The sequence below is a fragment of the Pipistrellus kuhlii genome, unplaced genomic scaffold, assembly GCF_014108245.1.
Source record: "Pipistrellus kuhlii isolate mPipKuh1 unplaced genomic scaffold, mPipKuh1.p scaffold_m20_p_7, whole genome shotgun sequence".
Classification (NCBI taxonomy): Eukaryota; Metazoa; Chordata; class Mammalia; order Chiroptera; family Vespertilionidae; genus Pipistrellus; species Pipistrellus kuhlii.
Genome location: NW_023425573.1, coordinates 31,852,092 through 31,877,266, shown reverse-complemented (window position 1 = coordinate 31,877,266; position 25,175 = coordinate 31,852,092). Strand labels below are relative to the sequence as shown.

General features: G+C 37.7%; 1 protein-coding gene, 1 long non-coding RNA gene and 1 other non-coding gene across 11 annotated transcripts in view; all 3 read left to right on the top strand.

The window, feature by feature from the left end:
- The window catches only part of ITPRID2 (ITPR interacting domain containing 2), a 37,077-nt gene extending 30,096 nt beyond the window's left edge, over positions 1 to 6,981 (top strand). For 5 of the 6 annotated variants that reach the window (XM_036420707.2, XM_036420709.2, XM_036420708.2 and 2 more), the window contains 2 exons: positions 4,743 to 4,860; positions 6,312 to 6,981. In XM_036420707.2, the coding sequence (XP_036276600.1) occupies positions 4,743 to 4,847 (105 nt within the window). In that variant the 3' untranslated portion in view covers positions 4,848 to 4,860; positions 6,312 to 6,981. The remainder of the gene's footprint in view (positions 1 to 4,742; positions 4,861 to 6,311) is intronic. The other variant, XM_045575625.1, reaches the window with a different exon arrangement.
- A 1,180-nt stretch (positions 6,982 to 8,161) lies between these two features.
- LOC118710060 lies at positions 8,162 to 8,323 on the top strand. Its single transcript, XR_004985280.1, has one exon. It is a non-coding gene; the product is annotated as a U1 spliceosomal RNA (small nuclear RNA).
- Positions 8,324 to 8,842: 519 nt separating this feature from the next.
- On the top strand, positions 8,843 to 18,467 carry LOC118709011. Of its 4 annotated transcripts, none has more exons than XR_004984802.2 (3): positions 8,843 to 9,000; positions 14,259 to 14,395; positions 18,099 to 18,467. It is a non-coding gene; the product is annotated as an uncharacterized LOC118709011 (long non-coding RNA). The 4 variants fall into 4 exon arrangements; XR_006740500.1 differs by lacking the exon at positions 8,843 to 9,000 and adding an exon at positions 17,135 to 17,175 and having other exon boundaries at positions 12,571 to 14,395; XR_004984800.2 differs by lacking the exon at positions 8,843 to 9,000 and having other exon boundaries at positions 12,571 to 14,395.
- Positions 18,468 to 25,175: the final 6,708 nt, after the last annotated feature.

Sequence of the window (25,175 nt, the reverse complement as noted above, 5' to 3'; positions counted from 1 at the left end):
GCATCTGCATGCAGACTGAAGGGTGTCCTGGGTTTGATTCCAGTCAAGGGCACATGCCTAGGTTAAGGGCTCAATCCCCTATAGGGGAGTTGTAGGAGGCAGCCATTCAATAATTCTCATCGTTGATGTTTCTATCCCTCTTCCTCTCCCTTCCTCTTTGAAATCAATGAAAATATATTTAAAAAGCAACAACAAACAAAAAAAGGGAGATCAAGTTGTTTCCTAATTCAGTCATGTTTGAGACAAATGCACATTTTCAGAACAAGCATTATAGCAGGAGAGACTGGATGTATATACTTTATTTTCCTGACATGATATATTAAAGTTTGAAAAATCTTAATTCTATAAAGTTATTTGTCTTACAGATGTAGTTATTTTTATAAGTTGGTTGTGGCCAACTAGTGTTTATCAAGCTCTATGTGTGCAACTTTCTCAGGTATGACCTATTATTATTTGTATGTTTCATATCAAAGATCAATTTTTGAGTGAAATTAAGTAATTGTTTTTCTTCACACTATTATTTGTTAACTAAGGAAGTTTTAAGATACTTTTTTTCCACCTTAGAAATGTGATACTTTTGCTCCCTTTAGCTTGTTTTGGTTTGAAAATTTTCCTTTATATTTCTAATTTGTTACAAATACTCCCTTACTGCACTTTTGGGCCCTCATTTTAAAAGTTATTAATGGATGGCCTGATATGTGCTGTATATAAGGAGTAAGTGATTCCTAGACGGGAGCATTGATCTTTGACATAGAATATAGCATGTAGGAAGTTGGTGGTGTTCTCTTGGTTCTAGAGAATTACTTAGGCATCTATAAGAATCTCCCATGTAATGTAAATGTAGATTTTATAATTTGAAGATATTTAAACTGACATGCAAGGCAAATGCTTCAAAACTACTCAGAATTTGTTATTAAAACTGTTACTTAGACACTCCCTAAGTCAGAATTTGGCATGTTTGGAGGAAATTGGGCTTAACATTTATCTGCTTACTGTCTACAAAAAAAAAAAAAAAAAAAAAAAGCAACCACTAAACAAAATGTATAGATCAAACAGTGTGAAAGAGGAGTATTGGTGTATTTAAGAAAATTAAGCTGCCCTGGCCCGTAGGCTCCATTGTTTGGGCATCATCCCATGCCCCAAAGGCTGCTACTTGGATTCCTGGTCAGGGCAGGTGCCCAGGTTTTGGGCTTGAGGCCTGGTGGGGTGTGAGCAGGAGGCAGCCATTCCCAGTCAATGTTACACTCAGACCCTGATGTTTCTTTTGTCTCCTTCCCTGTCTCTCTAAATATCAATAAACTACTTTAAAAAGGAAAACTATTTTGAAGCACTTTAATTTCAAATCCATACACTTTTCACCTAAAGACACTCGGCACTGAATTCCAATTTTTTTTAAAAAGCTTATTGTTTTAGGTACCAAGAAAGTTAAGTGAGATTCTGTCTTCCAGTAAATTCTGGGCCCCTAACCCATTAACAAAGCCACTATTCAGGAAACAAGCTTTAAGCTTGTGCTGAACAGTTTTGCCGACGAGGATTAAGCATGTTTGGCAGACACTTTCAGGGAAGTTTTCTTACTGCACTCTTGGGTGCATGAAAACAATGATGTCTGTCAGGCCTTTGTTTCCATCGTTTCGCCATATCTGAAGTTTTTAGAACGAGTGCTTTCATTACTTATAATGTGTTAGTGCAGTGGAATTCTTCTTTGGAAGGACAGGATAGGAAGTCCTTTCAAACACATGTTTCATACTCTCATTCAGTAACGAAGCTTTTGTCACATTGAAGATGCCCCTAACCTGTACAGGTTGTGTGTGTTGTGGTGGGGGGAAAGGACACTCTCGGGCATTTTCCCTGGTGGTCCATGATGTATGTAGTCAGCAGCCTGAAGCTGTTCATTTGCTTTTCTTTGAAGTAAACAAATGAATAAGATTACTGAACAGAATGAGTGAACATGTGCCCACACTAGCAAACGCAACAGAACTAAACACGTCAAAAGTGTAAACACAGGTTGCTTTGTGTTCAGAGAGTTGTTCTTGGTTTATTCAAGTTCCTAGGCTTGGCTCATCCCTTTTACTGTCTTCACTACAGTTCACCTGACACACTTTAAACGTGTATTTTGGTAAATCCCCAACTTGACTGTGTTCTTACTATTATAAAGTGTGTTAGTGATCTCTGGATAGGATGTCTGCCACGAAGTTCGCACGCAGAAGATGCGTGTTGGATGGATGCGTTGCCCCGCACGTCAGACTGGCTGTCGGTGTGTGTATGAGCCAGGAAGCTTGCCTTTCTTAATCTCCAGTAACCTGGCTTCAGCCTGTCCCACTTTTTGGAAATTGTGCTCATAAAAGCAACTTGACCACTCATCCCAGCGTTTTCTCACTCCTAGCCCTTCCAACCTCTCTGTAGCATGGAGGATTTTAGAAAGAACTTATTTGTCTGTACATCAATTCTTTCAATAAATTGTTAAAGGTATTTGATTCTTTTCAGTGCTAGTCTGTAGTCCCTTTTTTCCCTACTTCCTGTTTCCTTTTGTGTGTGATATATGGTCTCTACTCTTGGGCTCTTTCCCGGTCTCTCTCCCTCTGACTCTCACTCTGTCATTGATTCATTCAAACATTTATTGAGCACTTATTTTATGCCAGGATACATTGATAAATGAGGCCCAACCCTGCTCACAATAAATAAACACTTTCCATTTGACCTCACCCTTTCTGTTCTAATTTCCCAATTTTCACTCCCTCGCAGGAACTAGCTTGTCAGCCAGGCTCCTTTTGGCTTGCACCCTCTTATCCAGGGTGCTCTTGCTACAATTTTCTGTTCTGTCTTCTGAAACCACCTTTCCTTTTTCATGACCTGCTCCATTAAAGTCCGTCATTCTCTGAGGTGTTTTTTATTTATTTTTATTTATTTTCTCTTCTCCTAGCCCAAAGTGGCCTCTCATTTTTCACAATTTGTTCTATTCTTATGTCATTAGTGAATGAACAAATTACTTTTCCTTGTCTATTTTAGGAAACAGTATTGATTGTGTGCCCATCTTGATAATGATATCCTTGATGATGGGGACTTTTATGCTTTACTCCAGTAATGCCTATACTCCCCAGATACCCTGGCACACTTTTTTGGTTTGTAAATAATACTCTTTGACAAGTTTGTCTTTTGAATGCTGAAGAAAGACAAGACTTAATAAAATGGCGTCATGGCATCAGACAAGGGAACTGGGAAGACTCTGCTGCTCATTGTCTCCTGTAAATACAGGTGTGCAGTGGTTTTGATTCAGCACACATTGTGTTTGGGCTTGCATAGTGTGGTTAAGAGATTCTGGTTTTCATAATATTTGTGTCTTACATGTATCTGTTTAAAAAAAAATGAATATGAGATGATACGAACTTCAAAAACTTTTGGTGATGTTTAAAGTTTAAAATATTGGTAGAAAATAGAATGAGAAGCTCATATTTATTTGGATATATTCCTGTGAAGATGGTTGATAGCTATGGAGCATTTGTTCCTATGTATACTTGTGTATAAATCCATGTATTGTGCATGTACCAGGTTTATCTATATTTCAGAGAGAAAGGGAGAGGGAGAGAGATAGAACCATCAGTGAAGGAGAATCATTGTTTGGCTGCCTCCTGCACACCCCCTACTGGGCCCACAATCTAGGCATTTGCCCTTACCACCAACCACTCCTGAGCCACACTGGCCGAGCTGTACCAGTTTTGCATGACAGATTAATTCAGAGCTATTTTTGGAAAGACTTCAATTGGAATGAGTTCAGGATGTACTTAGAAACATTTTAGGAAATAGATCAGCCTCACAGGAAACTGTGGAAATGTAGAATTTTTAAAAGCTGGGTGAGAGTGTCTCCAGTGCTAATTTAGGAAGGCATTATCAGTTTACTTCAGGAAATGCACAGTTAGAGTCTTTCCAGAGGGCTGTTTGGAGGAGATGGTATATCATAAGAGAGAAAAAGGCACGGATAGGCATGTGTAGTGTTTAGGCATCTGGAGAAGAAAACCTTGATGAAATTGTCATTGTCATACTTTTATTTGCACTTTCCACTAATAAAAGAGATGTATATCTTTTTTTGAAGCTAAAGTTTTAGACAGTTGACAAACATACCGTACAACTAAAGAAGAAAAATTATTTTTTAGAGTTTATGGTCATTTATTTTCATGTTTTAAAGTAATCTGTGCTACATGATCACTTCTTTCCACTTAAAATATGCATGTTACATTTAGAACAATATATAACAATATTACTCCACTTTCAGACCATATACTTGTCTATTGTTTTGCCATTAATGGACTTTCATAACAATGAGAACACTTGAGCTTCCTGCTGACTACGATACAAAGGTGGACACTAATCAGGAACATAAAAATGAAATCTAACAGTGATTACTTCTTCCAGGTTATCTTGTGTCGTGAAGCAAATCATTTAAAAGACAGTTTTTAATATATAAAAGAATATAACTTTTTAATGTTCTCAACTTAAGAAACGTGATATTTTGTAATGTAGTTGTCTGAATTTTGGACCGACCAGACCTAGGAGTCGGGTCTGAGTTAGAGGGGAGATGAATGTGATTGCCGGCTCCCTCCGTATTCATCGAATTTCACATGAAGGTTGCCACTTTCCTTATGGTTTAGTCGATTACAGAAATGAAATGCTATTTATGTTTTTTTGAAAACAAAAAATGGATGATAGTTACGTTGCCAAATTCTTATTTTCCTTTGTTTCTATTCTAGATTAAAGAGTCTATTGTTGGGGAAATCAGACGGGAAATTGTGAGTGGACTTCTGGCAGCAGTGTCTTCAAGTAAAGCATCAAATTCTAAGCAAGATAGTCATTAAATGGGATTAATAGGTAAATTTACTGATGTTCTTTGTTTAGGTAAATGTAAAGTAGTTTTTAATGCTTTGTTTTCTTAGTACACAGGTCTGCTTCTCTAAGAAGTTTTAATTTTTAGAATGTGTGTACTATATTTTCCTACAATGTAAAAGCCCCATACAGCCCCTTTTGAAATGTAGTCAAAATCTTATAATACTAACCTCCAAGGAATTGTTATTCAGAGTGGGACAGAAGTAACTTTACAATTGTTCATACAGAAAATAATACAAGATTTACCTCTGTGTTTACCACACTCACAACTGTAAACCTACTTTCACCCCATCCTGTATTATATCATTTTACTGAAAATTAATTATAGTAAACAAATTCTGAAATTGGGGAAATCAGGACCTTCAAACCTGAGTCTTATTTTAACTGCATTGGTTCTAATGGTTTTTTAGATATACAATTTATGGACCACAATTTTAAGAATTAATCATAAGCCCTAACTGGTTTGGCTCAGTGGATAGAGCATCGGCCTGCAGACTGAAGGGTCCCAGATTCGATTCCGGTCAAGGGCATGTACCTTGGTTGTGGGCACAGCCCCAGTAGGGGGTGAGCAGGGATCGATGTTTCTCTTCCATTGATGATGTTTCTAACTCTATCCCTCTCCCTTCCTCTCTGTAAAAAAAAAAAAAAAAATCAATAAAATATGTTTTTTAAAAAGAATCACAAATTCTTAGTATTTTTCTCAATTTTTGCCTTTTAAAGAAGTGTTTCCCATAGTTCCATATCTAGTCATGTCTTAATATATAGCATTATATATATGTTTTAAATATTAAAAGGAAGAACTTTAATTTTGTCTCATAACTTTAGTTACATTTTATAAAATACATATTAATAGTAATACTCAAATGCTAAAATCAATAATTCAATTCAGTAGAATAATGCCAGAACTAAAAATATTCATTCAGTAGAATGTGAGAAACAAATATATAATTTGAAAAAATATATATAAATATTTATAATATAAAATTTAAGTATATAATATAAAAATAACTTTTAGCTGAAGAAAATAAGAAAAATAGTTCTATAAACTATTTCATAAAATAACTAACAGGGTCTTTTTTTTTAAATATTTTTTATTGATTTTTTACAGAGAGGAAGAGAAAGGGATAGAGAGTTAGAAACATCAATGAGAGAGAACCATCGATCAGCTGCCTCTTGCACCCCCCCCACCGGGGATGTGCCCGCAACCAAGGTACATGCCCTTGGCCAGAATCTAACCTGGGACCTTTCAGTCTGCAGGCTGACCTCTATCCACTGAGCCAAACCGGTCTCAGCTAACAGGGTCTTTTTCAAAGCCAGGGATAAAAGAACTAGCTCTCAGGAAGATGTATAGAGATCACACATTCTCATTTCACTTTTAAATAACCTCTTAGTAATAATATTTGAAAGATTTTGATGCTCTCTTTTTCTTTCCCAGGGTTGGCATGGATCATATTAGCTGAGAAATGTTGGAGTTATGGTATACACTGGTGGAGGTGTTATTTGTGCTTCAGAAGATACTTGCTGCTGAGCTGGGCTGCTGTATACAGTGTACAATGTTTATTCTGTGCATATCTTTTTTAAAAACAACATACATAGAAACTTAGGCAACTTTGCTGACTTTATTTCTCTCCTAAACTGTAGCTATTCAAAAAGCCTAATATTTATTTGTATGTCAATATTTTCAAGTGGATTCCCTATGTAGAACTAATTTTAAAACTTGAAAACTTCCAGATTTAACCAACATATAAATAACATATTACTGTAGACTAGCTTCCTTAAACACTGACCTCTATGAGGTATTTACTGTGCAATAATAACTGATTTGTGTTTTGAGAGCTTGAAACAACCAATGATTTTCCCTCTACTGCTGTTCATTAGTATCTCTTCCAAGAAGAAAATTTGTTCTGTTGTGAAAGTTTGCTCTTAGTTCTTGAGGAAGTTACTAATAGCAGTAAGATAGAATTCTCATATGAGGTTTCCTGCAACTACTTATTGTTCTTACACTGTAAGCATTGTTACTTTACCTAAGACAAATGTAACTCTATTATAGCTTATCTAGTATTTTTCTTTTGGAAATGTGTCTTATATTAAACACTATGTACTCTTTGCATTGTCCAGACTTCTTAATTGTAAGGAGATGTTTATTCTTCTGTCTTTTCGACTAAATAGAGAATTTTCAAAAGTAACAGGGCCTATGACTTGAATGGGTAGAAATAAATAAGCTGTTTTTGTTTTTGTTTTTCAAAATGGAAGTAATTTAGATTTGTTCTCCTTACAGTAGATGGTTTTAGTTCAGTTTAACCATTGAAAACTTGGTTTTGGGGGTGGGGGGGTGGGGAGAGGAAGATGGCTTCCTATTGTGGTTATGTATGTGTTAATAAATATGTAAGGTAACAACCAATGTTACTAGAAATATTCCCTTGGCATTTATAATTTTCAATTGCTAGTCTATTTCTTTGTGTGGAATTTTAATCAAAAGTGGTCGAGATGTTAACAATATTCTTTGAAAAACTATCTAAAAGGTTTATCAATGTTTGAATTATCACACAAAGGCTGATTTCTAAAAAGGAAAAAAAGAAAAAGAAAAAAATTTTAAAACAATAAAGTATTTATTTTGCCTAACATGTTTTTAAGTGGTTTATTTTCTGGAACTGCAACTCGAAGAAATTGGATTAGGTTTGGTGAGTGATGAATGAAGCCCAAAAGAATTGCAACATATAACTTAATAGGTTAATATTCTCCTTTCCGGAAGAAGTTGAAATGCAGTTTAGACTAGACCACCCCGGAGAAAGATACACACGGGGGGTTTTTGGTCTCATCTAGTTCTGTGGTCCTAATGATTGCCATCTGAGGCAAAATAAAATGTTTCTGTAAAATGTACTGTTCAACTACACAAAAAACATTAAAGCGTTCCCTTATTCTTTGATAAAATTACTCAGCGATTTAGTTGATTTTTAATAAGGATAAGTAAAAACCAAATACCCCATATTAATAGCAATATACTATATCAGTGATTTTTACTACTCAGCTTTGTAGCCATATTTAGTTCATTTCTGATAATACAAAATACCCAGAATTTGCTAATCAAAAATTAGAGACGTAACAGTTACAATAATAGGCTGAGCTAGTGGGCAAATCACAATAGTATACAAATAAAATGAAACTCAGCACTACTAGTTTCATCTTCCCTCTCCCCATTTTAAACCTTTGTGTACTTGAACCATTGAAAGCTATTATACTATATTCAAGCCACCTGCAGGCTGCTATGTATAAATGAGTGAGATCCATGCTTGCTTGTCAGGGGAGATGCCATGATCAGGAAGGTGGCTTTTCCAGGCGGAGGCTTATCCCTTGCCCTTGGGATGTGCTGACCCCTGTGATTTCCCCAAACCTGGCCTACTCGACGGCATAATTTGTGTTAATGGGGACTGTGTTCACACTCTCCTCTGGGGGTGGGGGAATGAATAAGAGAGGGTCTATGAACTAAGTAGAGGAACAAGGCATTGTTTTATTTGTGGGTAACTTCAGAAGCGCCAAGTGAAAAGTATGCAGAAAAAGAATAAAAAGAATTTGAAAGACTTTGGATGGTCAGAGAAGGCTTTACCAAGGAGATGTGGGTTGAGTCAAGTCTTAAAGAATGGGAAGTGGAAATGATGGGGTTCAAGTAGTTACATTTCTGATTCCCTGCTGAGCACCTTGACACTTTGTATGCAAGCTATTATTCCAGTACCAATGCATCAGCTGTGATAATAAGAACAAAGAAAACAAGGTAAAAGGCCTGCCTTAATAGTAACAAATATAAATTTAAAAACTGTATGAGAGGAGCTATTAATTAGATATGACAACTTTATATATTTAGAGTGCAGCCAGAATAAGTGCTAATGAAATGCTTTCAATAGTTATACCTGATTCCAACAGTTATATATATTTATATATATATATATAAAAACACTACAAAATTTAGATCCTTAGGTTTAAAAGATACAATGTTTACTCTTCCCACTTCCTAAAGCTGCTATAAATTCTTCCTTTCCAGGAAGGAAAATAGAAAACAAACAAACAAAAAACCCCTATGCTTCTTCAGTTTGGGCTATTATTCTACTAGCACCACTTCCATTTGGACAGGTGAGGGGCCTGGGCAATATTTATCTTCAAGAATCCCCTAAACATACTTTTCGTTATTTTACATGCATTATTATTTTCCTTTTTAAAAACTGGTGTCATAAACCTAACACTGTTCTAAAAATATAGTCTTAAAAAAAAGTTGAAGATGGCCAGATGAATAAATCTCAACTGACATAATGCATCATTTAAATGTTACTGAAATTCAACAGAATATTCTTAGAGGAACAATATGTACTTCAAGTCTGAGAAGCTGCCATTATTGACAACGGTATATCTCATCATTCACAGCAACCCCCAATTTCCAAATCACCATCAAAAAATCCTTTTTCTTCTATGCCTTCTTCATGCAGGCTCTTAGCACAATACTAGAGGCCCGGTGCACAAAATTTGTGCATGGGGGTGGGGGGAAAGGTGAGGTCCCTCAGCCCAGCCTGCACCCTCTCCAATTTGGGACCCCTTGAAGGATGTCTGACTGCCTGTTTAGGCCCGATCCCACTGAATGGGCAGTTGGACATCCCTCTCACAATCCAGGACTGATGGTTCCCAACCACTCACGTGCCTGCCTGCCTGATTGTCCCTAACCACTTCTGCCTGCCAACCTGATCACCCCCTAACCACTCCCCTGACAGCCAGATTGATGCCTAACTGCTCCAATGCAGGTCTGGTCACTCTGATCAGGCATGCCCTCTCCTGCATGCCTGATCACCCCCAACTGCCCTTCCTTGCAGGCCTGGTCTCTCCCAACTGCCCTCCCCTGCTGGTCTGATGGCCCATAACTGCCCTCCCCTGCTAGCCATCTTGTGGCGGTCATCTTGTGTCCACATGGGGGCAACCCATCTTGTGTGTTGAAGTAATGGTCAATTTGCATATTACTCTTTTATTATGTAGGATATGCAAGCTGTAGACAACTTAGGTTCTAAAAATCATTCCTTTCATGATACATATAACTCAAACTGAGTTTATTCTGGATGATCTTTGCTAATGCTCTTGACTACTCAAATATCAGAATCCATTTCCTCATGAGTGTCTTTTTGGATGTCCCAATGGAGACTAATCTTTTGTGAACAATGATTAGCCTATTTGCTCACTCCATTCACTCACTTATTAAATTTTACTGGATACCCACCCTTAGGAAGATGGATATATAAAGAAAGAATGAATAGCAGCATGTTTTCAGAAAAGGAAATGAAGTACATTGGTTAGAACTCTGAAAGAATCAATACACTTAGGAATTAGATTGTCTCCTTCTGATAGCAAGGATTTAGAATAGCAGGTCTTACTATCTGTCTGATGCTTCGAAGGGAGAAATTTCTCAAGCAGAAAAGGACATTTTATCACTAAGGAGACATCTTACAGGGAGCTTTTCATTATAGCTCATAGTTCAAAGTAAAAAAACCAAAAGTAAGCATAGCACATAGGAAGGCAACCACAGGGGAACAACCTAAGTCCTCATGAGAACAGTGTTCAAGAGAGGTGGTGGCAGCAATAAGAGCTTGAGCAAAGAGCTATCTTGCTGTTCATCATAGCAGTTAATAAGTATTTTCTTGACTGTGTTGACTAGACATTGAGAAGAGTAAAGATAGTCTGAGTGCTTCTAGAGTCAACCAGTCAAGAATGAGAATGAGCCAAAACCGGTTTGGCTCAGTGGATTTCAGCCTGTGGACTGAAAGATCTTGGGTTCAATCACGGTCAAGGGCATGTACCTTGGTAAGGGGTGTGCAAGAGTCAGCTGATCGATGATTCTCTCTCATCGATGTTTCTAACTCTCTATCCCTCTCTCTTCTTCTCTGCAAAAAAAATCAATTATATATATATATATATATATATATATATATATATATATATATATATATATATATATATGAGAATGAGACCATTAAGGAGAGAACTTGCTTTCAAGACGCTGTAGAAGGAGGTCAGCAGTAAGAAGTGGAATTGGTTTCCGTCATTGGTATTTGGAGTTGCTTACCATCCCTTTGGGGAAGAGATTAGTGATTTAAGAGTTATACCTGTGCTGAACACACTGTAATATGTTATTCATGTTCTTGAGTTAATTGTTTAGTAAATCCATCCATAGACAATTCATGTTTTGTTTCAGTACAACACATACAATTCTTTTTATTATTTCTCCAATCCCAAGGTGGGGAAAAAAAATTCCCTTGAGGCATTGCAAAGCAGATGCAATCTGATGAGTCAATTCACAAACATGAATCACAATCTTGTGCCTCAGCAGAGATTGCTGAATTACTCACAAGGGACCATCAGGTAAATCTTAGTTGAGAATGTTTCTGTGTTTGGTTGGAACACGGAATAGTTACACCACTATTACCCTACCGAGATACATGTAAAATAAGCTCACTCATATAAGCCTTCGAATACAAGTGGAATATTTACCCAGATCTCATCAGCCTTTGAGGAGATATGGGTTTGCGTTAGTGATGATAGGCATTTGAAATCTTTTTCCATCACCAGCTGAGGCATATTCTCTCCCAAATCTCATACATTTATATTGAAGGGGATCCCCAAGAGTTTTTTTATATATCTTCACAGCTGTTCTTAACTGTTGATTCCAAGTGATTTCCTCTTTATAATTATATTCATTCAACATATATTTAATGAACAACTGTGGTGTACAAAGCACTAATGAAGAAGTTAATATTTATATGACCTTATTTTACTATTTGCTCATTCTACTAGCATTTGAGTAAAGTTTTTTTTTTTTTTTTTTTTTACAATTCACAAGGATTTTTATCTTGGTGCAATTCATTATTGCTGTTTTTGTTATTTTTCAGTTGCTCTATAAGAAGCCAAAAGCAGAACACAAATAATATCACAGTTGTGTCAGGTGTAATCCTAAACCATTTTTTGAGTGGATAATTTCCTAGAAGAATTATAGCTTGGCTCATTTTGCCTGAAATGCCCACATGGGAAAGGGAATGAATGGAATAACACATAACTTGTGAGATGTTTTAATTCTTTAAAATCTAAATATACATTTTGACAGAAATTAATTGTAATAAGCACAACAGCTGTGAAGAAAACTTCATCCATGGTAAAAAAAAAAAAAAAAATGTGTGTGAGTTATAAACCACAGTCAAAATATCACAATTTTTCTAAAATAAGCTTAATTTCCAAAGATTTTGGATTTGTGTCTACTCATAGGTAAATGCCTGCCTCCCATTCCCCCAATCTCCCTAGAAATCCAAGAGCTTGGCTTTATAAAAACAACAAGTGGGACATTAGAGAAACTGATAACCATCCATTTACAACGCGTCTTGGTTTATGGATCATCTGAATTATATCAAAGCTGGCAGCAAAGCAACTTTCTTTAATGTACTTAACACTTTCCAATTAACAACAAAAAGAAAGGGGAAAAAGGAGAGGACAGTGGGGGAAATCAGTAACAGCCCGAATAGAAATCTTCTGGTGAGGAAATATTTTTATAATGGAAAAATCCCAACCACAGGTACTCATAGAGTAATACATATTTCTTTTATAGTGTGTCATCAATTTCAGCATTTCCTTTCTGCTTTTCCTTTTCTTATCTCTATTTCTTCAAAACCTAGAATGAATGAGTGTGTTGTTTTTATTCAGTTTCATAATTTTACAATTGGAGAAATATTCCTTTGAAATACAAACTACAGAAAGCACAGCCTGTTTAAATATTATGAACTGGCGGCGTATGGGTTAACAGAAGTTAAGAAAAACTGGCTAATAAATTAAGTCAATTTATTATCAATACTGAAGTATTACAAATAAAATGTACTCTATGTACATGAGGGGTTCTTCCATGCAGAATATTAGAGACCTAATTGATATGCATCAGCCAGATGATTTTCAAGTTAATATAATTCTGAAAAACAATCTAAAGTTAAATAAATATTCAACTGGTAAAAACTACAAATAATCTGTTTAACAATATTTTAAGGCACTACAATGGGATGGTCAGCATCTTCTCTCTAGTGGGAAGAATTTACAGCTCTGGGTCATGATGGTTGCTAAGGAAATAGCACTTTACCACGATTTGTGTATCTTACAGACTGATGATCAGGAAGTGCGGACATCCGTATTTCATGACCTTGATATCTCATTACAGGCAAGAGGTGATGGCCACTGCCAACTTCCTGGTTTCTTCTTTAAACAAGGAACATTTAGACATCTCCAACATATTCTGGTACAGTGATAGAAAAACATCCCATATACTGAAGGGGCTTCTTTTCAGCCTACCTATTTATTTTTATTTTATTTTTTTTAGTTATTGGTACAAAACTTCATAGTTATTTCTGTAAAAAAAAAAAATTAAAAGACTTCTAATTAATGATGTTGGTGATCAATAAGAGTAACTATTAAAAACTTCATAGTATTCATAATAAGCCCCCGGTTTGGTGATTAGGTAGTTTTTAAAATATATATTTGACTTCTCCTTGAGAAGAAATGTGTAAGCAGTTTTATATATTTAAGGTGTGTTTTTTTTTTTAACTTAGAGATTTTAAGTACATACAAATACACTTACAGATTGTGCCATGTCATTTCTTTCCTTTCAAGGGAATATTATATGCAAAGCTTATGTCATCTGAAACAGCCATTTTAGATTATGTTTCACATTTCCCCCTTGTTGAAATAGCTAAGTAAGAGTCTTACCAGACTTCCAGTTCTGCTTAACAAAACTTTATTGTCTTTTTTATGCCAGGTACCTTGCTGCTTTCCACCAAGACATGATAGTTTAATTCCTTCAAATCTAATAATCTTCACTGCTAATATCTTAGTTCAGGGTCTCTTACTTCTTATCTCAGCTATGGCACTATTTTCCAGTGAGGTCTTCCTTCTATAGTAATCTATCTGAAGTCCATATTCCCCCATATTGTTAGAGTGATTGTTTTACAGACAAATATGGTTCTATCACCCCTTCTCCTCTATTGCTCAGACTTCCAATGGCTCCCCATTGTTTTTGAGACTCTCTTTTTGCATCTCCATCAGTGATAAAAATATTCCCCTAAATATTAATTTCTTTATGCAATCCTATTTTACTTAGCTTAACAGATTTTGTTTTCCAAAGATAGGCCCACATATTCTTATAAAACCTTGTGACTTCCCCCTCAAGAGCTGGAATCTATATACTGTCCCCTTTCAACTGGTTGAAACTTCTTGGCTACTTCAAAAATAAGGTGTAGTATAAGTGATTACCTATGATTCTCAAGGTTAGGGTATAGAAATGCCATGCACTGCTATTTGTTTTTTTTCCTCTTGCTTAATCTCAGAACCGAGCCACCACACTGTCAGGAAGCCAAATGACGGTACTTAGGAAGGAGAGGCCTAGGTGGAGAAGAACAGAAACTTCTAGCCTTTGATCCTGGCTGAACTCCCAGCCAATGAACAGCATCCAACTGCCAACCATGTGAGTAGGTTATCCTGATGCAGGTTCTCCAGATGCCAGTCAAGCTACACCAGATGATCCCATGAGACAGGTTGTCCTTGCTAAGCCCTGCCTAAATTACAGATTCATGAACAAAATAAATAATTATTGTTGCTTTAAGCCAATGGTCGGCAAACTCATGAGACAACAGAGCCAAATGTCAACAGTACAACAATTGAAATTTCTTTTGAGAGCCAAATTTTTTAAACTTAAACTTCTTCTAATGCCACTTCTTCAAAATAGACTTGCCCAGGCCTTGGTATTTTGTGGAAGAGCCACACTCGCGAGCCGCAGTGTGCCGACCACTGCTTTAAGCCACTAAATTTTGGGGTTATGTATGTGTCAATAGGCAATTGCTACTAATTTTGGTACCTATGAGTGTAATGTTGCCATAACAAAAACCTAAACTTGTGGCAATGGCTTTGGAACTGTGTGCTGTGGGACGAGGTCAGAATGGTGTGAAGGAGACTGAAAGCAAAGGGCTTCAAGTAGAGTGTTAGTGGAAACCTGAAACACCTTGAGGGGGCTGTCAGCAACCCTTAAAGAAAAATGTTATTGAAAAGGAAGGAAAGGGGACCCTAGTTAGGTGAAGGCAGAGAGTTTGTCAAAACTCAGGTGATGTTTTGACAAACTCTCTGTGGTAGTATGGTAAAGAGGAAATGTACCTGATAAACTCAATGATCTAGCTAAGGGATTTCCAGGCAGAATATTCCAAGTGCCACCAAATGCCATCTTTTTGTATGTCACTGTCTATAATAAAATGTGAGGAGAAAGAAGGGGGGGGGGCGTAGATGAGCTAAAGAATAAATCATTAAATATAAGAGAGTCAGGACCTGTGGTTTTGAAATAAACTTATTTCTCTAAAAACAATTACTAAATTGGAAAATAGCTTCTGGAAAAGATCAAATCCAGGGTGAATGGCTACACTCTTTGCTAATACCTTAAAAGGATTTAAGATGGTTGCTCATAAAACATTTCAAACAGAGGAAAGATTCTTTAAAAATCTTAATGCCTACTTGGCCACTCATTTCAGTTAAAGAACAGGGCTCCAAAGACTCTTAAGGGTGTTCTATTCCTACTATTGCATTGAAAACACACAACGCTCTTCTGGATGACCATGGAGATGCTAATGGACCTACAAAATTTGCTGTGATTGAAAAACTACATCAATATCTTTAGCCATACATCTCAGAACAAGGAAATTGCAATGTTAACTGCCCTTACTAGAGAGGGTTCATGGATCATGGGAAATAAAGTAGGAAGCAAACATCATATCAAATGTAGCCAGCAGAAACAGTAAATATTGACTGAATCCTGTTTGAATAGTTATAGAGGATTATTCCATGTGTTTCCTTTATTCACTTTAATGAAGGTAAGTTGAAGGAGGTGAATGAGAGTGATGTATCTGAAATACTTCCCTTTGGATGTGACATTTTGGAACTGGAAGCTGGCAGGGCAGCAGGTACATATTTGGTATTGTCTCGGGCTCTGTGGGAAGCGTGTTTTCCCCGCGCAGCCTGCATCTGCAGTGTCAACAGTAACTAAGCAAGCACCGGCGAAGCTGCATTCCTGGAGAAACAATCTAATTATGGCGAGTCTGAAGACCTTCACCCGGTGATAATTTCCAGAGTGAAATGTTCACCGGGTGAAATGGAAAAACATCAACTGCTCATCCTTTTCTCTGTCATCTTGTTTATGGAAACCCAAATCTGTGAATGAGCTTCCCTTATTTCCCAAGCTGCATAGAGACATATATGGAATTCTACCCAGTGAGTTAGCATTTCTGTGCAAGTGCCATCCAAATGACTTCTTATGGTTTGAGCAACTACTTTGAGTAGTCACTTTTTCTGGATTCAAAGTCACTTCCTTTCAAAGAAACAAACCCAATTTGATCAAATCCTTCATTCAAGGCCTAACGTTGAGAGATGGCTGAGTCTCACTTCTTAGCTGCTCGTCATTTATGTAATTGAAGAAAGCCGAGGTCTGTCAGATCTTTATTCCTGATTTTGCTCTGGCAGGATAATTTTTTCATATTAATTGATGCTATTTCCTTAGGATTTTTGTCACTCTGATAAGAGTGAGGAAAATACACTTCCTTGCTTCAAGGTTGTGATGCAAGGCTGATTCTCTGAAACTGAAGGAGAGGCAGCTCTCCTGGACTCCTACCTCGAGAGGGCTCCACCTGGGCTCTCACCTTTTGGCCGTGTTGGGAGAAAATCCACTCCCACCTGTAACTGTTCCATGTCAGGGCCCCTGGAGAAGTGATTGTGGTATAGGATTGGGTAGTCTCAGATCAGACACTCCCTGTTCAATGCTGATGACTTTTATAGAGCATGGGCTTTTACAGAAGAACTTCCTGTAGAAAGATGACCACACACCCTTTGTCTAGGGATAACTTTTATGAATTTCAAAGTTCATGTAAAAGTAAACAGTCTAATAGGACTTCCTATCACTAGGTCAGAAGGAAGTTGGGGACTCTAGAAAAAAACAAAACGATGATGACAGAAATAATTTGGGGATTTCTTAAGCCTGTCATTTTCTTATTTTTTACAAGTCCATTCATTTTTCTAAAATAAACATCTGTGACACACATAAATTGTAAAAAATCTTTGTACATCTCTTGGGGGAGGTCAGCTAATGAGATTGTGTCCAGTATTTAGACATTCTTGTGAGATAAGACTAAGGGATGGCATAGAAAAGACACTGACCTCTTGAATGTAGAAACTCCCATGCTGGTTGACTAATCCTGTGAAACAAATGAGGTGAGTTTTTAATTCATTTATTGTGATTTAATTTTGTAAAAACGCAGATTTTAATTTCTCTGAAACTGTGCTTGCTCACCAAATTTAATGCTTATCAAATTTTAATTTTCAAAAAATTAAAAACATGATTCTTCTACAAATATAAAATTAGCAGTGTCAAAGATTGACTTAGTTAATTAATGAGGGAACCAAAGGAATATTAATACTAATTTAAATATCTACTGGTTAGGCAGAAATATATTTGAAATACCAGAATAACATTGTTAAGTTGAATTTTAAAACCTTGTGTTTTAACCTTTTTAGCTACACAGAAATCATTTACTCATCCACAGAATGAAATTCATTTGCAATGCTATTGGGCAAAATTAATTTGAATTGCTATCAGTTTTCTATAAGTTAATATTTATATTTTTACAGTTGTAAGGTAGCCTAATTAATGGGAAAAATAAGTCAAAACAAAACTATATATTCTTCTTTAGTTATCAATCTTTTGTCTTTTCTCAGTTGGTATTTTTCTTTTTATTGTGATTCAGTTAATTATATTTTTTTTCAAAATGAGAAATATAGAGTGATTCCTCCTGAGAAGTGATTTTCATAAGGGAGTGAAATTATGACACAAATCTTTTGGTATTTATTTTATGTAAAACTAAAAACCAGTATTGATGTTATTGTATTTTTAATTTTAAAAGTGTGCTTGGAAGTCAAAACAAAATAGTCAATGAAATAAAATGCTTAACAGCTTTATAAAATTTATGAAAAGATTACTAATCATAAATTAAAAAATAAATTTATAAAAAATTAATAACATATTTCATTACTCATAACTTAACGGATAAAAATGTAAGAAGAATAAAAATGTTATGCAAAAAACTCATAAAATGCTAGATATTTAATTTAATTCGTCTCTCCTTTGGCCATGTGAGGACACAAAGAGAAGGCAACCATCTGCAAACCAGGAGGAAGGTCCTCACCAGGAACTCAATTGGATGACACCTTGATCTCGAACTTCCCAGCCTGAGAACTGTGAGAATTAGATGCTGTTGTTTAGCCACCAGCCCATTTTTGTTATTACAGCCCAGCAGTCTAAGATGCCACACCTAAGGAAGATTTTGTTATTTTTTTGTTTCCTTTCTGGGGCTTGAAAACTGCCCCCTGTCATCGCCTGTATTCTTCATATTTATAAGTTTTTGGTAAAAACTCTATTCTCAGCCTTCCAGAATTTGTTTCTTGATATTTAAAGGATAGACTGTGAAAATAAAAACAAAACACAAAACCAAAAACCTTCTCTATCTTAATCTCTCACCTGGCTCTTGAAATTGAAAACTAAATTCAAGTTTGTCCTTACTGAAATTGATCTTAAGAACCTAATTTTGGGATCTAAAGCCAAACTCTGATTACTGACTCTTTCTTTTTTAATTATAACAATAGTAATCCCCAGATGTAATGAAGAGCTCTAGTTGAAGAGGAGTAAGGTAAAACAAAAAATAAGGAAGTATGAAAAAGAAAAGCTTAATAACGTGTTTCAAAATATTATTTCAAGTATAAAACAAGAACATCTACCCATGCATTAAAAATTATTGAGAGGAACTAGGTGACAAGGTAACATCAAACAGTGCTTGTTTGCTTATTTGTTTAAATAGCATTTTGTTATAAGCTCTTGTCGTCCCTCTCTCTATCCTGTGGTACTGCTAGAACTCAGAGACTAATTTCTCTTCCTTGGCAGGGACTCTGTTTTGAAGTTCTGATAGCAGTACATGCTTGGCCCCTACACTGGTCTCAGGATTGCCGCCTGTCTGACATTCTTCTAGAGTTACTTTGGAATGTAAGTCTGGCATTTACTGAGGTCTTTTCATCTCCTCTTGGTAATGGGCCCTGGTGTTCAAAGGTTTCTCTAGATTGGGCTTATTAAAGGTAATAGAAACCTAGGGCTCCCTCCACCCAATATTATTTTACTAGAGGCCTGGTGCACAAACTCATGCACGGGGGGTCCAGCCAGCCATCCCAGTCACAGCCAATCAGGCCAGGCCAGGCCAGCTGGGGGAAGGGGCCACAGGCAGTTGGCCAGCTGGCCCTGACCCTTGGTGGAACTCCCAGTCAAGGGGACAATTTGCATATTGGCCATTTGTTATATAGGATTTGGTTTCTATGTAAAGTAGTCTTTCTTATTTTCTCAGGTAGCCCCAGGTGTTATATAATTCTTGATGTTACCTTTAATTTCTTGAAAGATTTCAGTATCCTCCATGGTCAGAGTCAAAGGACAATCCATATAGCATCTTGAATGTCTTGATGGGGTCACCTTGAAATAACATATGTTAGTACTAAATCAGCCAGTTTACTATGTTCAATTCAAACATCTCCCAATACATTTCTCTGAGTTTTTTTTTGTTTTGTTTTTTTTTTAAAATATATTTTATTGATTTTTTTTTTTTTTTCAGAGAGGAAGGGAGAGGGATAGAGAGTTAGAAATATTGATGAGAGAGAATCATCAATTCAGCTGCCTCCCACACACTCCCTACTGGGGTTGTGCCCGCAACCAAGTTACATGCTCTTGACTGGAATCAAACCTGGGACCCTTCAGTCCGCAAGCCTATGCTCTATCCACTGAGCCAAACTGGTTAGGGCATCTGTCCTAGAGTTTTTAACACATCTGTGTACCCTGAGAGGTTTTAAGATTGCCTTTATCCTAATATTCTTAGAGAGTTTAAATTCCCTTTTTTCCTAGAGTCCATTTATAGCTTCCCCTCGAGGAACATCATAATCTTTCACAAATATATGTTAGAATTGGGGGTTAATATACAAATTAGATCTTTTGGAAATCCAATCTAAGCTAGTTAAAATGGCAGAGAGGATTTATTGACTCATATAACCAGAAGTTGACATATAAGTTGGCTTCAGGTTTGGTTTGAATCATCTGTTTAATCACACCTTTAAAGATTCAGTTTCCTTTTCTCTCTTCATATATATATATATATATATATATATATATATATATATATATGACTTTTTACAGAGAGTAAGAGAGAGGGATAGGGATAGAGAGTTAGAAACATCAATGATAGAGAAACATCCATCAGTTGCCCCTGCACACCTCCCACTGTGGATGTGCCCACAACCAAGGTACATGCCCTTGACCAGAATCTAACCTGGGACCTTTCAGTCCCCAGGCCGACACTGTATCCACTGAGCCAAACCGGTTTTGGCTCTCTCTCTTTTCTTAAGCTTGGTTCTACTTGTGGTCTACTTTGATGGTTGTGTCCACTTCCAGGGCAATGTGCTGGTCTATGCACATCTATGGAGGGAGAAAGGATCGTTTCCAAGAGTGTTCTCAGAAGAGGGAGGGCATTTTTTCTCCTGAAACCACTCCTCTGACCTCATCAGCCTGACATCAGTCATCCTGGAACAAATAACTGTGACCAGGGAGGGAGATTATGTTCATTAGTTTGGGCTTCAGCCAGTTGCTCCACTTGCTAGGGTGATATGCTCAAGGGAGGTGGAGATATTTGAATTAAAATTTGGGTAGAACTAAGGAAAGGGAGAGTAGTGTCAGAGACTAACCTCAATGTCCAATGTATTTAACCACCAGAAGCTAATACATTTCTTTGACTTGAAGAAAACCATACTGTGCATTGACTACTAGGCCTTGTGCCAAGCCACATACGTGTTTCTGACACTATTAGAGAGTATCTGGCCAGACTATTGCCTCTTTTCATTGAGAATTTCCCCTCCCTCAGGAATGGGCTCCTGTTAGACACCTGGTCCAGATTAGGCCAATTGTTCGCCTGCTCCAGGAATGCTATAGTGGGATTCAAACAAGTTAGTCTCTTGTGGTCTGTGGGAGCAAATATATGAAACTGGAAACTGTGGAGTGGCTGCTGCTGTGTGTGCCTAGAGAAACAAAGGAAGCACTTGGGAAAGAGAGGAGAAAGATGTAGATTATGAGCAGAGAGAAGCAATAAAGGTAGTTGTTTGACCCTAGAGAGGGAAAGACAGAGAAAAGCTTCCTTGGTTCCTGATCGCTTCACATTCAGCTACCGGTTCAGCTATTCCTTAGCCCCATTGTCTCTATTACAGGTTGTTAAAATGGAACCCGAAGACAAAGAACAATATAACAGATTCCAGAGAACATTCCCTCCACCCTCCCTGCCCAGTTCCGCAGATACTAACATGCTGGGCCACCTGTGCATGATTTGTTAAGGGATAAAGAATTGTCAGCCAGCTTGATCACGTACCCCAACTGGTAGAAGAGGGAAAAGAATAGAGAGATTTCGTTGGGTGAGCTTTATGAGGTATTCTCTGCTCCCTCCTCAGGGGAATAGAAGGATGTTTACCTTCACCTCAAGCCGATGAGGGAAAACTATGAGGGGTTTAGATATTGGTGTCCTGGAGATGGAGGATGATAGACAGTGGTGTTTGACTTAGGTCTGAGAGGTCTTCAGTTAAGAGGTGCGAAGACATTCTACTAGGGCAGAGTGCACTTCCACTCAGATTGGCTCATGGGGACAAAAGGAGACCTTCCAAAGGTGAACGGACCTGGGTCATCTCAAAAGGAAATCTCTTCCAAAAGGACCGCCTCAGCGGTTACGATACACAAGAGACGGTGAGTTATTGCTAGTTACGCAGAACAGAGCTCCCCAGAAGAGGGCAATGCCAAGGGCGGGGGAACTTCATCCGTGATCCTGAATACGTATCTCCAAAGAATCAACCAAAGTGTCCAAACGAGGAAGCATCAGCAATGCTTCAGTCCCAAGGGCACTGAGGACAGATTGCCTTTTACCAATCATGTGACCCGTTTCCTTTCTTCTAGTCCCTCGCTTCCTAGGCTGACTTCCTTCCCAGAGGCCAGAACTGGCTTACAAGGTCTGAGGAGTCAGTGAAGAAACTGCCTAAGAAGCCAACCATGACCCTCTCCCCTCCTTGCCCTGGGCCCCCATCCTGAGAATTGGGAAAGCTTTAGATCAAATAAGAGTTTAGATATTTTATTCCTCACTGGACTGGACTCTAGTTTTGCAATTATTAGACTAGAGTGGATCGTGTAATGCCAAAACATGATCTAAGAGTGAGTATCCTAGTAAAAGCTATGGCCTATAAGAGTTTTATCTTTAATACTGATAAATAATATTCTTATTTTATTTTTACATCTTACTACTGGCTGAGGGGTCATATAATCATTTTAATGACACTTCAAGGGAGATAAGATTATTCTTGATGCTGTAATAAGGAAACTGAGGCTCAAAGAGCCTCATGGAAGGGAATGACTCATGGAATGGACTTGAAAAGGAGGAATAGGTTTTTGGTAACCAGAGATGAGAGAAAGGGAATTCTAGGAAGAAAAGAATAAAGAAGCCAAGGCTGAAACTGTGGGTAGTCCAATTTGAGTCTAAGCAGGGTTAGGGTAAGATAAGTCTGGAAACATTTTAGAGTAATAGTGTGGCCATTTTTAACATCACTTTTACCCCTTATCCTCCTCTACAACTTCCTCATTTACATTCTTTAAAGAAAAATAAAGGTATCTTTTCTATTTGATCTATGTGAGAATGTACAATTTGGGGTTATGTGAATGAAAGGGGTTATGTGCCAGATCCCACAAGGTATAGGAGAAAATGAAAAGAGCTTTGGGAATTAAGTAGACCTAGTTTTAAATCTATTACTATTGTAAGAACATACTGTTTATAAAACTCAATTTCCTTGACTGCAGAGCAGGAAAATCGCTCCACATGACTACTGATAAATAAAATAAGATGAAAGTAAGGCAGATGCATAAAATAATTTTGTGACCTAAGTAAATCTTAGGTGTTTCAGGTCCCTCCGTTTACCCATTCCATCGTGTTGACAATAGTACTTCTTGTTAACATTCGAAGTACATCACCGTCAAGATATTTTTACGATAGTAAGTTATAAATGCTGAGTATTTTAACTTTCTATGTCTCCAAAAATTAAACTTCTTGCTTTAGTTACATAAGAAAGGTCCTTTTGGTGAGGGTAAGAAGGGCAATTAAACTGGAAGTGGTGTAATATCAGGCCTGAAAATTTTTAATGGCCTTCATTTAAGACGAATAGAAAGGTACTTGAGGAAGGGCTTTCTTTTCTTAGGAAATCAATACTCGTAAAACTCAAGGTTGGAATTGAGAATTAGAAACCACAGTGAGTTTATTTAAAAACATGTAGCCTGTCATATTTACTTTCCCTTTGGATAACACAGTGTTTATACCCAGAGGTCTATTTATGTGGCCGCAGCTCTCTCGCTGACTTTGAAGTGAACTTCCTCGGGCTCTAGAATCAGAACCTTCGGGCCTGGAGATGGCCTCCTCCAAACCCCTCATTTACAAAGAGTACACTGAGGTCAGAGTGGAAAGTGAGTTGCCCGAACACCTCCTCCGTTTCCTCCGTGGTGTAAAACGGGACCTCCTGTTGTTTGTTCTTAACCATCAGGTCCCGCTCTGTGCGGGCAGGACTCTCCTTTCCCTGTTCATCCCCACCGCAGTCCTTGCCCTCCCACCAGACCTGGACAGTGCCTGGCAGGGAAGAGGCGCTCTCTCTAGAGTTCTTGAAAAAAAGAAGAAAGAAAAAAAAGAATTGTATTTAACTCAGAACAGCCTATTTATTTCCTTTTTTATCAGAGCCTGATTAGAAACTCCGTGGCTTAGGTGAATCACTAATCACTGGTTAAAGGGAAAATAAATAAATCTCTGCTTCTTTACTCCCAGATACAAGTTTCAAGGAGCTGCCTGGGTGAGAAACAGTTCCACAGCGGATCATGCCTGCACTTTAAACATTCTACTCCTGTAACTTCTCATCTGCAGGTTCCTTCTCACCGCCGGCTAGATCTGCTCATACCTCCAGCACCTCTCATCCACTGGCAGGCCCACAGGCTTATCAGAGATTGTTCTCAGAGGCAGGGCCCTGCCTGCTTCCGCAGGGTCCATTCAGGATCCCAGAAAAAAAAAAAAGTCATTTATGTTTATGTTTTAAGTGTGGCTGTTCCAAACAAAGTTTCAGTATTTGGAAAAAACGTGTTTGCCTTTTGGTGTGATTCGGATACAGGGACTGATTGTATCTGCATAGTTTTCTTGAAGGCTATGTGGATTGGAGAATGATTCATAGACAATGAGAAAGTTCGAGGTTGAACCAAATGAATGAACTTCGATGGTTTGTAATTTCGGAGGTTTTTGTCTGGAGAGGAGGAAGCTAAATCTGACCTATATTCAGCTTCCTGTATATTCTATGTGGGGGAGGCCATCTGTTGCCCTTCTGTACTGGGGCACACTAGTAATTATAATAGGCATACTGGGTAGTAATTGGAATTTTTATTAGAACCAGATAACTTTTGGAGTTCTTATAGCGAGACGAAGACAGCTCCGGTGAGTCCCTTTCCCTTGGTTTCAGATCCCATCTACCAAGGCTGATTCTGCCCTCACTCCTCCGTGTTTACAGGTGACTTAGTGCCATGGTTTCCACACTGAGCCCGGTGCCTGGCGACCCTCTCAGGGGCCTCGCAGCGGCACAGAGAGCGTTTAACACTGTCCAGAGAAAGCACAGTGCCATCTGTTGGAAATCGTGCCAACGGTTCTTTAAATTGTTTGGACCTAGCCACTTAATAAATGGAACTACTAGGTATTTCTTTTGGCCAGGAATACTGTGAGAAACTTACTGAGACCTCAGGGAGCCATCACTGAAGAAAGTTTAAAGATCTCTGAACAAGTATTAAGAGACTCCAGAAAGATCACAGTTATCAAGGAAGTTAACCCCTCCCCCTCCCCCCCATTTGCGAACATTCCACCTTTTTCTTTATTGCCTGCAGACATCCCCCTTCTGCTCTCAGCTATGTAAACAAAGGCAGATGTCCACGGTCAGAAATCAGCCTCCAACTTCTTGGCCCAGGATCAATTTACTGCCACGTTACTGGCTACGAATTCTTTCTATGTATATTCTCCTATCTGCATCTATAGACAGATGATATTTATCTACAAGTGCATAGATAGATTTTTTTTCCCCCTAGAAAA